This window comes from Narcine bancroftii, chromosome 2, assembly GCF_036971445.1.
Source record: "Narcine bancroftii isolate sNarBan1 chromosome 2, sNarBan1.hap1, whole genome shotgun sequence".
In the NCBI taxonomy this organism is placed as follows: domain Eukaryota; kingdom Metazoa; phylum Chordata; class Chondrichthyes; order Torpediniformes; family Narcinidae; genus Narcine; species Narcine bancroftii.
The window spans coordinates 335,029,441-335,046,418 of record NC_091470.1 but is presented as its reverse complement, the minus strand read 5'-3'; the positions used below and the strand labels follow the sequence as shown (position 1 = coordinate 335,046,418).

Below are 16,978 nucleotides of genomic sequence, written 5' to 3'. Positions count from 1 at the left end.
TGCTTTTTACATTAACTGTGCTGTGCATATTTATTAACCTATCCTTTTATATTTATTATCTCTTTCTCTGTCTTGGCATCTTATGGTAATTTAATTTATACTATTGTAGCTGCATAACCTTACGCACCTGTTTAGCTGCAGTCGCTAAGAATTTCAGTGCATCTGTACATTGTACTTATGTATATAACAATCAACTCTCATTAGCATCTTTTCTCACACATTTTGGTAGGGTGAAAAGGGTTGGGGGAGTTGCTTATCATTTTGGCACTTGAACTCCATTGTGATATGAGCAGCAGTATAAGTGAAGCATATACATCTATGTGCATGTCTCTATAGCAAGGTATGGAGCTACATTGTGATAGATTATGTGAGTACAGTATGAGACATGAGTAGGTAATGATGACAACTGATTTTGTGCAGCAATAAAGGCATCTACTTTGTTCTTATGACAGGAATTACATACAACCCACGTATAAGGTAAATCCGAAGGGGGTTCTATATTCAACTCTTAATATTCATCGGCTAGAGGGAGATATTGCATCTGGAAAAAATGCACCAGTCATTACTATGGATACTTGGAATTTATGCAAAGCAGCCTGGGAAAGGAGGAGCTTGTTTGCTGAACTGTACTTCCTTATTGAGGCAGTTTACACTACAGTGAAATATTTTTGGTTTCACAACATTAATCATTGGGGCTGGTAGATGTGAAACATTAGTCCACATAGAACAAACTAAGCATCACTACAACTGCAGGTAAGTTAATAGGATTTGGTTTGCTTATAAAATCTGCTGCAGCTGCAGAGTAAATGTCTCTTGAAAGAACTTATTGTTTTTTTTTAAAGAAGTGACGCTTTATTTTGAAGAAAAATTAATTCTGTTCGACAGACGTTTTACTAGTTTCATGCAAAATACTGGAGGAACTCAACGGGTCAGGCAGAAACAAGGCAAGGCAATGTTTCAGGCTGAAAACCAAGACTGGGGAAGGAAGGCAGAAGCCAAAATAAAAGGGTGGGTGGACAGTGGTGGGGAGGGGGTGGGATTGGTGGTGGGAGAGAAGGGGACTTTCCTCTATTCACATCAGGTTTGCATTTTTTAAAAACAGGCGTTGATTTGTTTTCCTGAGCTGTGCCTTTCAATTAATTGTCCGTAGCAAACATAAGCCTGCTGCTGAATAAGCCTCCTTGTTTTTTTTTCTGGTTCTCTGCCTTCCTTAATAGTTGAACTGAAACAATCAAAACTAGTTGCAAATCTGTGCACTGGCTGAGAAATAACAAACCAGTGTGGCTGTCTATAGAATATAAAGAAAGTAGGAGTGGACCAACATGCATTTCTTGGTGTTGATTATTTTTCTTTTACTCTCTGCGATAATTCTGTAGATGCTAAATTTATCTTCCCCCATAGTTCGTGGAACTAGAGGTTTGAGGTCAGCAATCACATTTAACCTATTTGTGCAAAACATGCAAAGCTGTCAGGTAGACATAATTTAGCACAACAGAAAAATATTGGACTCCTCCCAACAATAGTGAAATAGCCTGGCACAATCCCAAGAGATGGTGAAAAGCTCAATGTACTGTGCTTAATAAGGTATGGCCATAACATTTGGCTCCTATTACTGTCAAGTTGAATCTAGCAGGGTGCATAATTTCTCTTGAATTAAAAAAAACTTCCTTTTTCCTGCTAACACAATGTAATTGCTTGCTGATATTTTCCAAACCGTACGTACAGCTTTTCTTTTCCAGAAATGGAAAATCTTCACTGGAGCACAATGATGCAGTATGAATTATAATGGCTTTGGCTCGGTAAAGAGCTACAATCTCAAAATGTTGGAACAAAAAAATACTTCGACTTATATTTCAGTGTAGTTCTGAGGAAGTATGGCATTGGTGAAGGAGCCAATTTCATAATTAAATGTGTAAAAGACACTCCCTGCTTTAAAAACCACACAGAATTGTAGGGCAATCTATTTTGATGTCTTGACCATTAACACTTAACAAAAAAGTTGTTAGCATATTGCCATGACCATGACAGAATGTGCTATTTGTAATATTACAACCTTCACAGCATAACCAGACTTCAGCATTTTAATCTCTGAAGCACTTTGCAAGTTTACCAAAATCGTCCAGAATGTACCATTGTTATGGATGTTTCGCAGAATTGTTCTTTCAAGTGGTTATCTTTAAGAGTTTAGCAGCATCAATTTTGAAAAATTTCAAGCGTTAAATAAATATTATTTTTGTGTTTTGAAAATTATTCAATCTATTCCCAAAGATCCAAGCAACCAGATTGCAATCACTTTGTACAACTTCTGCTTTTTCTTTCTAATTGCACAACATTCCATTTGTTTCTTGTTAAAGCTGAGCAAAGCAATTGCCCTTGAATGAGTTAAGAGGATGTGGTTTGATATTTTTTTTTGGTTGGACTTCATAATATTCATTATCCAGATTCACAGTAGTGTTTGTTCAGCTTTTTTTAAACTAAATGACATGCAGTCATCAGAGAACTTGCCTACTTTTGACTTTATAAATGGAATGTAATTGGTGAAGAAACTGAAGTTATTGGGTCTGGGTCACCACCTGGGGATCTCCTACAACAATATCCTGAGATGTGAGATGCTTGACTTTATTCGTCAATGTAGAGTCTTAGCCTTGATTCACAGTGATTTCAGCCATATCAGGTCTCTTAGATGCTACACCATATCAATGAATGGGATCTCATCACATCACTAGTTTTCAACTCTTTTACCTGTCTTTATCCCAAACCTGGAATGAAAACTATCACTTGACAGTAACACAAACTCAAAGGGAAATATAGGATCCTTTGGTATGAAGATCAAAGCTCCATGAATCTTATTACATTTAATGTATCTGATATTTAAAATGGAAGCCATTTGGCACATTGATTCTTTGCCAGCTCCCAGCAAAGCAATCCCATTAGTTCCACCTCCCTCTATACTTTGCATCCAAACATATTATTCCCTTTCATACATGGCCTTTTGATTCTATATTGTGACTCCTGCAATGAAGACAGGTATATTTTTTAATGCTTCAACCATTTTAAAATCCTAAATATAATCTTGGCTGGCATTTTTTTTATGGGATCTGCATCTCATTTGACCCTCTTTTACACAAATATTGAAGCTCTATCAATCTTAATCATTAAGTTGGTCTCAACATCTATTCAGTTTTTTTTGGACATTTAAAAAGTCTCCAGTCCTTGGGCTTAGAATTCCTCTTGACAACATTAGTAGCATCTTCTTTTAATCTTAAACTAATCATTTTAACCATCTTGTGCTGCCAAAATTGCATTATTTTATCTTTTGGCGTGTTAACTCCTCAATTATATATATGTGTGGATATGTATATACAGATATATATATATATATATATATTTTGTTTTTTTGGAATTTTCAAAAATGCTATTGTTTATCGGCTATCAAATCTTGAATCAAAGTTGAAGGTTTTTGCCATTCGGCTGAGCGATTGTTATGGTGTTAGAGAAAAAAATTATAATAGTTTTGAGATTTTTGAGCCACCTGTAAATTTCCATCAGGACAAATATTCTGAATGCAGCCTATTAACTCACCCCTCCAAATCTATAATTTCCCCATTGTTCTTGTATTATCTTCCAATAAATGTTTATTTCTCGTTTAATGCTTCCTATCAGTGTGAGTGTTGTTAGGGACACATAATTCACTTTACTTACACACCTTGTTGTTCTGATCTTCCAAAGATAACATAAGAAATAGGAGCAGGAGTTGGCCATCCGGCCCATTGAGCCTGCTCCGCCATTCAATAAGATTATGGCTGATCTGATCTTTGACTCAACTCCACCTACCTGCCTTTTTCCCATATCCCTTAATTCCTTTTTTATGTAAAAATCTATCTAACTGAACCTTAAATATGTTTAATGAAGTAGCCTCAACTGGTACCCTGGGTAGAGAATTCCACAGATTCACTACTTTCTGGGAAAAACAGTTTTTCCTCTTCTCTGTCTTAAATCTATTCCCCCGAGTCTTGAGGCCATGTCCCCTCGTTTTGGTGTCTCCTACTAGTGTAAACAATTTTCCTGCCTCTATCTTATTTATCCCTTTCATAATTTTATATGCTTCTATAAGATCTCCTCTCATTCTTCTGAATTCAAGTGAGTATAATCCCAGGTGATTTAATCTCTCCTCATAGGTCTACCCCCTCATCTCCAGGATCAACCTGGTGAACTTCCTCCAAGGTCAGTATAAAAAAAAAATGTAATTTTTTCTGGATCATACCCCATAAATAAAACTCCATTACTATGGTATCTGATTGCTCGGAAATCTGTTTCTTGAGTTTCCTTTAAACAGTGGGGGTTTGATTCTGGCATTCCCTTTACACTTACCTGGTTCTGTTTCCTGTGCTCCTGTTAAACATATCACAGCCCCTGTTTTTTGACTCCTTCTTGACACAATTGGTTAACAGGAAAATATTTTGTTCTATACTCTAATATCTAAAAGCGTGGTCTAGAAGTGTTTCAGGGTATTTATGGGAATAAAATCCAAATAGTTCAGAAAATCAGTTTGTTACTCACCATTAACACCCAGAGAGTGACAGGATATTTGAGTTTTACTCTACTGCATTTGTATTATTCATTACATGGCCGCCACAGCTAATTTTGCATTTAGTTGTTTTTGAATATCGTGCCTATAAATATTAATGCCAATCATGCAACTAAGCCCTTGTAATAGCAATTAGGAAAAAAAAACATTTTTCTCCTTATATAATATTATTGTTTCTGTTGTCACAAGGCTTTCATGCAGTCAAATATATTTAATTTTAACTTGTCACAATTCTCCTTGAACTTGAGGTTGCTCACTGATGCATAATTACTGTTTCACTTCCTGTTCCTTTCTGTCTCACTATCACAATCTCAGATGCTCCATGTCCTCAATTGTTCACTTTAAATCTCTAACCTTTTCCTGAAGTGTTCCTTGCTTTCTCTCCTTATATTAGTTGAACGCTCCATTCATAGCTCAGGTTCTCAGATTTATCGAGATACTGATTCTAGCTGTTCAGTTAGCATAGCAGTTAGCGCAATGCTGTAAAAGAGCCAGTCACTGGGACTGGGGTTCGAATCCCATGCTATCTGTAAGGAGTTTGCATGTCCTCCCTATATCTGCCTGGGTCTCCAGTTTCCTCCCACTATTCAAAATGTACTAGGGGTTGTAGGTTAATTGGGTGTAATTGGGTGGCATGGACTCGTGGGCCAAATGGCCTGTGGCCGTGCTGTATGTCTAATTAAGTTAAAATATAGCCCAAATGAAGGAGACTGGTCCTTTAGTACTAATTGCAAAGACTCATGAAGTAAAACATCTCTCTTGTCTGTGTCTCTGAACTATAAATATAATTCCCTAATCCATTCACATGGATAATACGTGCATGGCCAATCCTGCAATTATTATAGCCCACAGATTCCCACAGCTCTATTGATCATATCTCCTCCTACTTGGCAAGACTTCATTCCATTTTCCCAGTTTCTGCATGACCACTACCTCTTCGTGATGATTAAACCTTGAGATATCTTGCTTTTTCAAAAACTGTGACTACCCCTCCAATGTAATTGATAGGCCTCTCAGCCGTCCCTTCTTCATTACCTGCACTTCTGTTCTCAACCCCTCTTCCAATTAGAAGGAGGATGATGTTCTTCTCACAATCTCCACTCCACCAACCTCTGTATTCAGTGGGCCATTCCACAAAATTTCAGCCACCTTCAATGAAGTTTCACTACCAAACACATCTTCTCCCTTCTGCTTTCAAAATTCCAAAGGATGATTTCCTTCCTTGTCCTCTCTTCTGATTCCATCAACTACTTCCCTTCTCATGCCACAAAAGGTGTATGTCAATGTGATGGGTTGAGATACTATACTTGCCCTTTTAGCTTTTCCCTAATCACCATCCATGGAGCCTAGCAGCTGTACCAGGTAAGCAATGATTCACTCACACTTCTGATTTAGTGCTCAAAAGGACATAAGAAATGGAAGCAGCAGTAGGCCACCAGGCCTGATCTGGCATGGTTTCGGCTCCACTTACCCACCTGTTCCCCATAACCCTTAATATTCATTTTATCAGCTTGACTTGCTAAATTTTTCCAACAATCTGCTTTATCAATTTTTAACATATCTAGTGTGCAACTATCTCCTCATTTTCCGTGATTTTATAAGTATCTTCTCCCCGGTGAAGACGGAGGCAAAGTACAGTAGAATCCCCATTACTCAGAATTCAATCAACCAGAAACCTAAATGTGGAAATGAGTAAATAGATAACATTTAAAATAAATAAGAATAAATAGAATTTTAAATAAAGGTTTAACATTGAAAAAGTAAATGTTCTCCAAAACAACACACAACCCCTTGGTGAAGATGGGAGCAAGCATTCAATGAGCAGACAGCCCTGGTTATGCCTCTCCTCTTACCCCTCCCCACCCTGCACATCACCATAACCCCACCCCCCCTGCATTGTAACATTGTGTTGCAGTTAACCAAAAAATTTGCATATGGCAAATTTTTAAATTGCCCTTAATATCCATGTAACCAATATATTATTTTATTGGAATAACTAATACATGTTGCAATGACACTACCAGTTGTGTGTGAGCACTTATTTTTGTTTGTGGGGGAGCAGATTAGAACCACTCTGGACTTTGTAGACTGGTTCCCATTGGATGCCAATATTGTTTTTATCTGTCAACTTTCAGTCCTGAGTATTACATTAAAGGTATTGAAAACTGCAAGTTCCTTAACATGGAAAGGATAACTGACAATTCAATATTTCGACCTTTGCTGGAACAAGTTTCCATTTGAAAGGCAGATCTAAATTGTGAAATTTTCCTCTCTCTTGGCATTAACCTAAATAATTTAGTCAACTTAATATTTTCCACATAGCAGTAAAGAAGGTTATTGAAAGGCGAAGTACATAAAATCAAGACCACTATATACACTTATTTTAAAATTACTGTCAAGTCATCATTTTACACTAAAGAAAAAATGTTATACACCATAAAGCCCATTATTTTCTGTTTTTCTTTCAATTTTCCCCATTTTAATTTGCATATATTTGTCCTTTCTTGTATGTGTTCATTGTGTTGAGGCATGTGATGGTTGCACACGAAACCTTGACATATGCTGGTGCCAAGATCAAACACACCCACATCAGTTTGACTTGGAATGCAGTGTGCTAATTCTGATTGCTTGTCGGTGCCTCCTACCCGGACAAAACTCATGCTTTGGCATTGAAGAAAAATGACTACAATTGTACCCAAAAGGTTAATGCACATCACATTTTTTTGACAAAAGGGAAGTTGTGAGCCTATTGTTACTCCTGTGTTATTCTCTGAATTGAGGAAGTAGGATTTAAAATCAAAGTACAAGAATAAAATATAAGCAAAAATGCAATAGTTGGAAATCTGAATTAAAAGCAGAAAATGTTGAAAACAGGCAGCATCTGTGGGAAAGTGAAACAAAGTTAATATTTGTGGTGCTACCACGATATATATAGATGTATGTATGTACTGTATGGGCTGGCCCGACTCCCGAACCAGTGACTCCTCCCTGCCAGATATCCCCATAAAGGCTGTTAAGCCCAAACCCCTCCCTCAGTACCTGCCTTGGGACCAGGCCAGTAAAATGCAAGCTGTGCTGACACTTTAAGGAGATTAAAGCGTATTAATCATGATTCTCTTTCTGATTATGGTTGATTGGTAGTATAATATTTCAGATTAAAACTTTTAAATTTTATACAGACAACAGACTAACAGGCCCTTTCATCCTCCCAAATATACCAAGTAACCTACAATCACGGCACGATTTTGAAGAATGGGAGGAAACTTGGGCAGCCGGAAGAAACCCATGCAGGCGGGGAGAATGTACAAACTCTTTACCGACAACACTGATTTGAACCTGAGTCACTGGCGCTCCGTGAACCTTGCTATCAAAGAACTGAGAAATGGTGTTAAAAATTTATTGAATCTAGGATCATGAAGCAGTATTCCTTTCTTGGGATGGTTACTGAACCAGAAGTTTTCCTGTTTTATCACCTTACATGATTAATCTTGTGTAGGGAATTATTTTCCATCCTTTTTCGGTGACTAAAGAAATTGTAGGTAATCTGAGTGGCCTTTGGCTTTGGTTAGTCAAACGCGAACAACTCCTTCCCCAGTAACAGCCTTTGCAGTTTGGTCTGTCAATCACCGTCTGCTATTTCCCATTCATTTCTCATCAGATTTACCTGGTTTGCTTTCTAATAAGTTGGTTTCCTAGTCATTTAATTTTTTTGCCTTTCTCTCTCAATTTTTTCTTTACTCTCCTGTGCCAGCATTGCTGTGTGCACATCTCTGTTCCCTAACTGCCAAGCATCTATAGAGTTTCGTGTTTAATTCTCTTCCTTTGATGCTCTTTCTAAGTCAGCAGAAGAAACATGCAAATCAATCATGCTTAGTTTAAAATTGTTTAGTGATGTGGAAAAAAGAGTAACGCAGACAGCTTGATACTAAATCCATTTTTTACCCCATGAAGCCTGCTTTGCTGACATGGTATGGTTTGGAGTCTTCAGCTCAGTGGTGACGTTCTAAAGAGTTTAAGGTGGCAGAAAGCAAGTTGAAATAAGGAATTACATGAATCAAGTTTTCATATGGAATATACAGCCCCAAAACATCATTTAAACAAAGAAGCCTGTGCTAGCATTGATGGTTCACTTGGGGCTTTAATCTTTCTATTTTTAATTCAATTCCTATCTCTTCCCTATATGCCCTATCAAACCTTCCTTGCATTTCATCAGTGCCATCCAATAAGGCCTTGTCATTGCATGTTGTCATCACTTTGAATATTAAAACTTTATTTTGGGATAAAATAAATAATGGAGTTTCGCATTAGATCAATCATACAGATTTTTTTTCAGGCTGATGAACTTCCCTTGGGAAACCAAAGGTCAGAGATAGACTTTCCAGAGGTCAGTGAAGGTGGGGAATGATGAGGGTTCTGGAGAATGTGAAGAGGTGTCAGAGAGAGAGTTCAGTCTCAGCATGGTAGAGGTTGGTTCACTAAGTGATATCATCGCAACCTTTGTTACCTCTTCTATGAATCACATTCATTTTTATATTTTAAATTTAAATTTACTTGTTGTAAAATACCTAGTGGGAAGGTTTCTTCTGTAAACAGACCAACAGATTATCACTAGCATTTCATACTGTTGTGTAAAGAACACAATTTAGAAAGTATAAGATAGCAATCAAATAACACCAAGCATGATTTCTCTGTTATGGGGTTTATTCAGGAACCTGATGGCTGTGGTGAAGGAATAACTTGTTAGTACATACTTTCACATTTGTAAGCCTTCTCCTTGAGGAAGAAGTTTATCCAGGTGTGTTGAGTCCATGTTGGCCATCTTTCCTTGGCAGTAGGAGATGTAGATGAAGTCCATGGAGGAGAGGGAAGTTTTCATTATCTTCTGAGTTGCATCTGCTAACTTCTGTAGCTTCTTCCAACCTTGAGCAGAGCAGCTGTGCTGCATCCAGCAAGTATGCTTTTGATGGTGCACCTGTGGACATGGAGGACATACCAAAATTCCAAACAGTTTTTGAAAATTAGAGACATTGGTATGCTTTATTGACCATCATATCAACATGCTTGTCCTAGGTCAACTCATTGGAAAAGTTTATTTCCATTTCAGCACCATTAGGTGTGGACTCTGCTCCATTGCCTGAAGTTAATGATCATCTCCTTTGTCTTATTGACATTGAGAGAGAAGGTGTTATCTCAGTGTGTCACGCATCACCCAATAGTCTGGTTTGCTTTGGTGAAAGATCATACAGCTGAAATATAAATGAGTTGTAGCTGAAGTCCACTGAGGAGTGGACGGGTGGCCAAGAGGATATGTTTGCCTTTCTTCTGATGCTACCTAACCCGCTCTGTATATCCAAAATTTTCTGAAATATCTTTGTTCATCTTTTTATTATGAGTGTAAGCTTGAAATCTTGTGAATTCTTGCATTTATTTATTTCCATCCAGTGTGACCAGTGGTGTGCTGCAGTGGTCACTGTTGGATCCATTGCTGTTCATTATCTACAGTGTATTAATAACTTGTGTGACAATGAAGTTAGTGTGTCGGCTCACCAGAAGGCAGGTGAACCGGCCCCACTTGTAAGCCACGCGGCGGGGAAGCCAGCCAAAATGGCGCCGACTGGGGTTTCCCTTCCTTCCAGCTCGGGGCTCAGAAACCCGCGCTTGGGGACCACCTGATGCCCGGGTGATGTCTGCGCCCTCCAGCGCGGTTCTTAGCCAGGTCCGGGTTGGGAGTATAAGTGCAGCCCAGCAGCCTGCAATAAACCAGTCTGCTCACTGAGCTCAACCCGTCTGGTTGTGTGTGTTACTGCAGGAGCAGTGTAGCCACCGCTACATTAGCATGTTTAGTAAGTTTGCAGATGACACCAAAATCAATGGGACAATGGACAGAAGGTTATCTAAAATTACAACAGGATTAATATGACCTGGGAAAGTGGGCCAAGGAATTGCTGATGCAATTTAACTTGAATAGGTACAAGGTGTGGCTACTTTGACAAGTTAAACAAAGGATGAACCGTCGGAGCCTCAAGAATTTTATAGCACAAAGAGACGTGGGGGGTATAGGTACATAGATCCTTGAAAGTGGTGAGGCAGGAGGACAAGGTGGTGAAGAAAGCATCTGGCAAGTTAGGGCATTGAGCCCAGGAGAAAGGATATCATGTTTCAACTGAACAAGAAAGTGGTGAGAGTACTGTGTGTGAATCTGATTCAAATTCAAATTGAAATTTCAAATTTATTGTCAGAGTACACACATGACATCACACCAACCCTAAAGTTCTTTTTCCTGTGGGCGATGCAGAATTTCTACTTATCAGTAAACTGTGCTTGAGAAGAAATATGTATACAAACTAGACATACAGAATGAATGAATAAATAAGTATGCAGATAGATATTCAGTAATAAATAATGTGCAAAGTAAGAGCCCTTAAATGAGTCTCTGATTGAGTGTTGTTGAGGAGTCTGATGGTGGAGGGGCAGCAACTGTTCCTGAACCTGGTGGTACACGTCCTGCAGCACCTATACCTCTTTCCTGACGGCAGCAGTGAGAACAGAGCTGATCCTGCATGGTGTGAATCCTTAACGATTTCTTCTGCTCTCTGACGGCAGCGTTCCATGCAAATTTTCACGATATTGGGAGAGTTTTGCCTGTGATATACTGACCTGCTTCTACAACCTTTTGCAGGGCTGTTAGCTGAGAGGTATTGGTGCCCAATCTAGCTACAGGAAAGATATCATTAAGTTGGAAAGGGTGCATAAAAGATCCATGAGAATATTCCAAGACTTGTCAACTTGAATTATAAGGAGAGACTGGATAGTTTGTGACTTTTTGCTTGGTGTCAAGGAGGCTAGCCAGGGACGTTATAAAAATCATGTCACATCATCATGCAGGCCCTTTGACCCATCTAGTCTATGCCAACCAAAGTGGTGTTCTGGGCAAATCTTCTTTGCCAGCACTTGGCCTGTATCTGTCCCAGCCAATCTGTCCAAATGTCTTCTGAACATTCTTATTGTACTCACTTGTACAATTTCTCTACAGCTCATTCCAGATGCAGACCACCCTCTGAGTGAAAAGAAAATGCCCTTCAGGTCCATTCTAAATCTTTCTCCTCTCAAAGCTATGCCCTCTAGTTCTAGAGTCATCTACCTTGAAGAAAGGACAATGGCGATTTACTTTATCCATCCCCCTCATGATTTTATAAACCTCTCCAAAATCACCCTTCAGGCTTCTATGTCAAGGGAATAATCTACCTAATCTCTCCCTATAAATCAAGTTGTCAAGTCAAGTTTATTGTCATCTGATTGTACAAGTACAACCCAATGAAACCGTATTCTCTGGTTGCAAAACCTGCACACACACAACCAGACATAACACACATACAGACAAATAGTACATATGGAGGACAAGTATTATATCTATACATATAAATATTATTTGTACAAATGAGAGCCTTGGATGGTTAGTGTGAGCAGTTTCTTTGGTAGTTTAGCATTCTCAGCACCTGTGGGAAGAAGCTGTTCCTCAGCCTGGTGGTGCTGGCTCTGATCCTCCTGTATTCCTTGATGGAAGCAGCTGAAAGATGCTGTGTGCAGAATGCAAGGGTTCCTCAATGATTTTGCACCCTCTCTTCAGACAATGATTCAAGTCGATGAGGGGTGCGGGGGGGAGCGGTGGAGGGAGACTATGGTGATCCTCTCTGCCACTCTTATAGTCCTGAGGATTGACCTCCGATCCATTTCTCTCCAGCAGCAACCATACCACACTATGATGCAGCTGGCCAGGATGCTCTCGAGAGTAATCTTATAGAAGGTTCACATAACGGTGGCCAGTAGCCTTGCCTGCTTCAGTCTTATCAGGAAGTGCATTCGCTGTTGCGCCTTTCTGACAAGTGAGGAGATGTTGAGTGCCCACCAGTCCTGACAACATCCTGGTGAATCTCCAACCTTTCCATGTGTCTAGAGTGCACATAGCTCTCGCAATGTACTGTAGTCTTACCAATGGATCAATAGATGAATCATGAAGTCCTAAATTTTGTACTCATTCTGCCACCCAAAGAAGGCAAATATACTAAATGCCTCTTCACCACCTTGTCCACGAGTTGCCTCTTTCAGGGAACAATTCACCTATACCCCTAAGTCTCCCTGTTCCTCAACACTCTCCAAGGTCCTACCATAGTGCAACACCTTACATGTGTGAATGTTTATGGTGCATTTAGTGCTTTGTACAAGACAATAAATTCTATCAACTCCATTTGCCACTCCCAACCCACCTGATCTAGATCCTAAGGGTAACTGAGATATCCTTCCTTACTATCCAATGCACCACCAATTTTGGTGTCAGCTGAAGATTTACTGATCGCATTAAGTATATTATCATCTAAGTTGTTAATATAGATAACAAATAACAGTGGACCTGGTAATGACCCTGGCGGCACACCAGTGGTCACACACCTCCAATCAGGTAAAGATCCTTTCTCAACTACCTGTTGACTCCTTCCACTAAGCCAATTTTGAATCCAATGCGCCAGCTCCCCTTGGAATCCAGGCGATCTATCCTTCCAGACTAACCTGTCATAAAACATAGAACATTCAGCAGAGTACAGGCCCTACGACCCTCAATGTTCTGGCAACTTGTATGTTCCTACCATAAATAAAGACATTGCTAATTCAACATCTACTGCCTTGCCCTCATCAATCTGCTTTGTGTCCTCTTTAAATTTCAATTGTCCTCTTTAAATTTCAATTTGAAATTTAATTTATCTTTTATTAGTTTTCGACATGCTGTAACAGGTCCTTCCACTCACAAGCCCATGCCACCCAATGTACCAATTAATTTACAAACCCTATGCGGTTTTTGAAGGTGGCAGAGACCAGAGTACCTGGAGGAAACCCATACTAACACAGGAAGAGCCTACAATCTACTTACAGACAGGACCAGATTCAAACCCAGGTCACTGGCGCTGTAATAAAGTTGCACTAACCACTACACTTACCAAGCTGCCTCTTCCAAAAATTTTATCAGATTCATGCAACATGACCTCCCACACACAAATTAAGCAGGAAAGTCGGCAGATGCTGGAGTTGAGTGTAAAACACAAATGTGCTGTAGGATCTCAGCAGGTTATGCAGCATCTATAGGAAATAAAGGGTAGCCTGAGCCTTTTGTCAAGTATACCATAAACACTCCTTAAGGCACTGGAATTAGGAAGAGTAAGTCCTGCTCTGCTTAGATTTACTCAAATGCAGAATGCCGTACTTCTTTGAGTTGAATAGGTTCTGCCATTCCTTAGCCCAGTTCCCCATCTGATCTAGATCCCAGGTAACCTTCACTGTCCACTGTAGCACATATTTTCATGCCATCTGCAAACTTGCTCATGTTGCCAATTCATGTATATTTCATAAAGTAAGAGTCCTAGTTCCAACTCCAAGACACTCCACTAGACACGATCCTCCAGTTTGAAAAGCTGTCCTCTACAATCATTCTCTAATTCCTATCAATATTTTATACAAATGGTTCAGAAGAGGTTCACAAGGATGATTCCAGGAATAAAAGGGTTATCATATGAGGAGAGTTTGACAGCTAGCTGGCCCCCTATCTCATGTACTCTAACCTCTCTTTCATACCAACCTATCATGTGTGACCTTTTTCAGTTTACTGAAATCCATGCAAATAACATGAATTGCAGTGCCCTCATCTATCCCCGTTGTCACCTCCAAAAAATTCTGTCAAGTTCATAAGACACCATTTCCCATGCACACATCCATGCCGGCTTTTTTCAATTTTCCCCTACTCTTCTGAATGTTGACAGTTTCTATCTCAACACAATCCTCTCCAGCAGTTTCCTTATCAGTGATCTACCAGATCTATAGTTACCTGGATACCCTTTCAGTTGTTTTTTAAATAATGGCACCTCATTTGCCATCCTGTGGAAAGTCTCCTGCCCTTAGTGATGAGTTAAAAATGTCTGTCAAGGGGCCAATAATTTCCTTCCTGCTTTTCCACAATGTTCTGGGATGCACCTGGTCTGGACCTGGAGATTTACCAACTTGATACAATCTAATATGGCTAAAAACCCTTCACAACTGATGCAGACATGTCCAAGGCTACCTTCAGTTAAATGCATTCACAAAATATTCATTTAAGATCTTCCCCATCTCCGACTCTGCACACAGGCACTGACCTTGAAGCCCTTAATTGACATTAAATATTTTTGGATTTTTCCTTGCACGGTCTGGTAAAGCAATTTTAAAGCCTCTTTTAGTTCTACTTATTTCCCTCTTAATTCTGCTCTTGCATTATATATTCCTCAAGGGAATCCCTCAAACCTGTCAACCTGTATCTGACATATGTCACTTCTTTCCTTTCTGTTCTGGGGCTTTATATCACTTGTTAACCAGGGTTCTTTTATCGTGTCATTCCTGCCATTTACTGTTCTCTGTCTCATCATTGTTTATGATTCCAGCCTATAAAGGTGGTATCACCTGCAAACCTGTAGGTTGAGCAGAGTTTGACCATTTGGTCACAACTGAGTGCATAGGAAATATAGAAAGAGGCTGAGTACACAGCCTTTGGGGCACTGGTGCCCAAATTCTTCATTGAGAAGGTGTGATCACTAATCCTCACTGCTTGCAGTCTACAGATCAGGAAGTCGAAGATCCATTTGCTGGTATTGGTGCTGATGTCTACGTCTCAGAGCTTTGGGACAAAAACAGAGAAGAATAGGGGTGTTCCATGAAGTGGCCACAATGATAATCAGGATGGTTTAGAGGGCATTTGACATGCTTTCCTTCACTGGTCAGAGCATTAAAAACAGGAGTGAGAATGTCACAGTGCCACTGTTGGTGACTCTGCACTTGGAGCACTGTATGCATTTCTGGTCTCCCAGCTTCAGGGAGAAAACAGTTGGTTGGAGGAATTAGGAGGATCAGGCGGTATCTATCAGGGGAGAAGGAAATGTTAATCTTTTGGTATCAGAACCTTTCATCAAGACTGATTGTGGAGAAGGGAGATGGCTAGTACAAGAAAGAATGTCAGAGGGATGAGACAGGGGCATGTCGGGGATCAGTGAACCAGGGAGGGATGAAAGATGAGGTACAGATGGGGAGAGTGAGGTGTGGATTTAGGAGGTAGGTGACTGATGGGTGCCAAAAGGATCTGGGCCAAATGCAGGTGCATAGCTTTGGTAGAAAACTGGATGGCATTAATGATACTATCTAGATTTGCTCAAAGTTAAGTCTGGTGACATCTTTCAAAATTGTTATACAACTTCCAGGTCATAATTAAAAGAATGAAAAATAGGGTGTGGCAAAGCATTTTAAAATTGCAACTCCCCCAAAATGGTCAAACACTGAGATTGGCAAATCCTGCACATGTGAATACAAAATTGTTAAACTAAATTGAAAATAGGATAAAATGAGACGAGTTCTTGTTTATTTTGACATACGCACACTTTTCCTTTTCATTAAAGCAATAAACTAAATCGTCAACAATTTGTGATCAGTATGAAGATTCTGAAACTCACATGAGCACAGAATGGACCCGAGGCGTACAGTCCAGATGGCGGATTCAGATCTTCTACAACAAAGGAAAAGGTTTGCTGTCAATTGGACAACATCCTGCTCAAAGTATGTACCGAGCAGCAGACAAGCTGTCAATCTGGGGCCAGATGCTAAGGTAAGAGCAGGAGTAAGCCAGTCTGTAACTCGACATTTAATAAGATCATGGCTGATCCAGTGTTAGCCTAAATGTCACTTTCTACTCTCCCATTCTCTATCAGCACCTTTGACTCCTTTGTAGTCTCAATACCTGTCAATCAGTGTCTTAAATGTATTCAATGTCATGGCACCACAGCTCGATGCAGTTGAGAATTTCCAAGATTCAAGATTCATGACCCTTTGAGAGAGGAAATTCCTTTACATCTCTATTTGAAATAGGCTCTTCTTTCAATTATCCCCCCTAATAATATTTCCCTTTATTAGCAGGAAAAAAAGCTATCCTCTGGAGCATCCATATGTCAAAACTTGTCAGAATGTTTGAAAGAGATGCAAGAGATGGCAGCTGCTGGAATATGGAGTGAAAATAAACCACTGGAGGAAATCAGAGAGTCAATGAGGAAATGTAGAGCGAAAGAGGCCGAGACCATTCATCAGGCTTGATCTGAAAATTCAACTATCTCTTTCCCTCCACAGATGCTGCCTGACAATCAGAATTCCTATAGCAGTTAGAATTTTTTTCTCTGAGAAGGCTTTATGTTTCATTATTATAATCTCTCATTCTTCTGTATGTGAACAAGGATAGGCCCAGCCTACTCGTTCTCTCCTCATTGATCAGTTCCATCCCCCCAGGAATTAACCTATGAACCTTTTCTCCACTCTTTCTATCGTAACATACTCTTC

At 39.6% G+C, this 16,978-nt stretch overlaps 1 protein-coding gene across 1 annotated transcript in view; it reads left to right on the top strand.

The window, feature by feature from the left end:
* Window positions 1–666: 666 nt before the first annotated feature.
* The window catches only part of LOC138755702 (ALS2 C-terminal-like protein), a 212,528-nt gene continuing 196,216 nt past the window's right edge, over window positions 667–16,978 (top strand). The window contains exons 1-2 of the mRNA XM_069922145.1: window positions 667–753; window positions 16,051–16,256. Coding sequence (XP_069778246.1) covers window positions 16,116–16,256 — 141 coding nt within the window. The 5' untranslated portion in view covers window positions 667–753; window positions 16,051–16,115. The remainder of the gene's footprint in view (window positions 754–16,050; window positions 16,257–16,978) is intronic.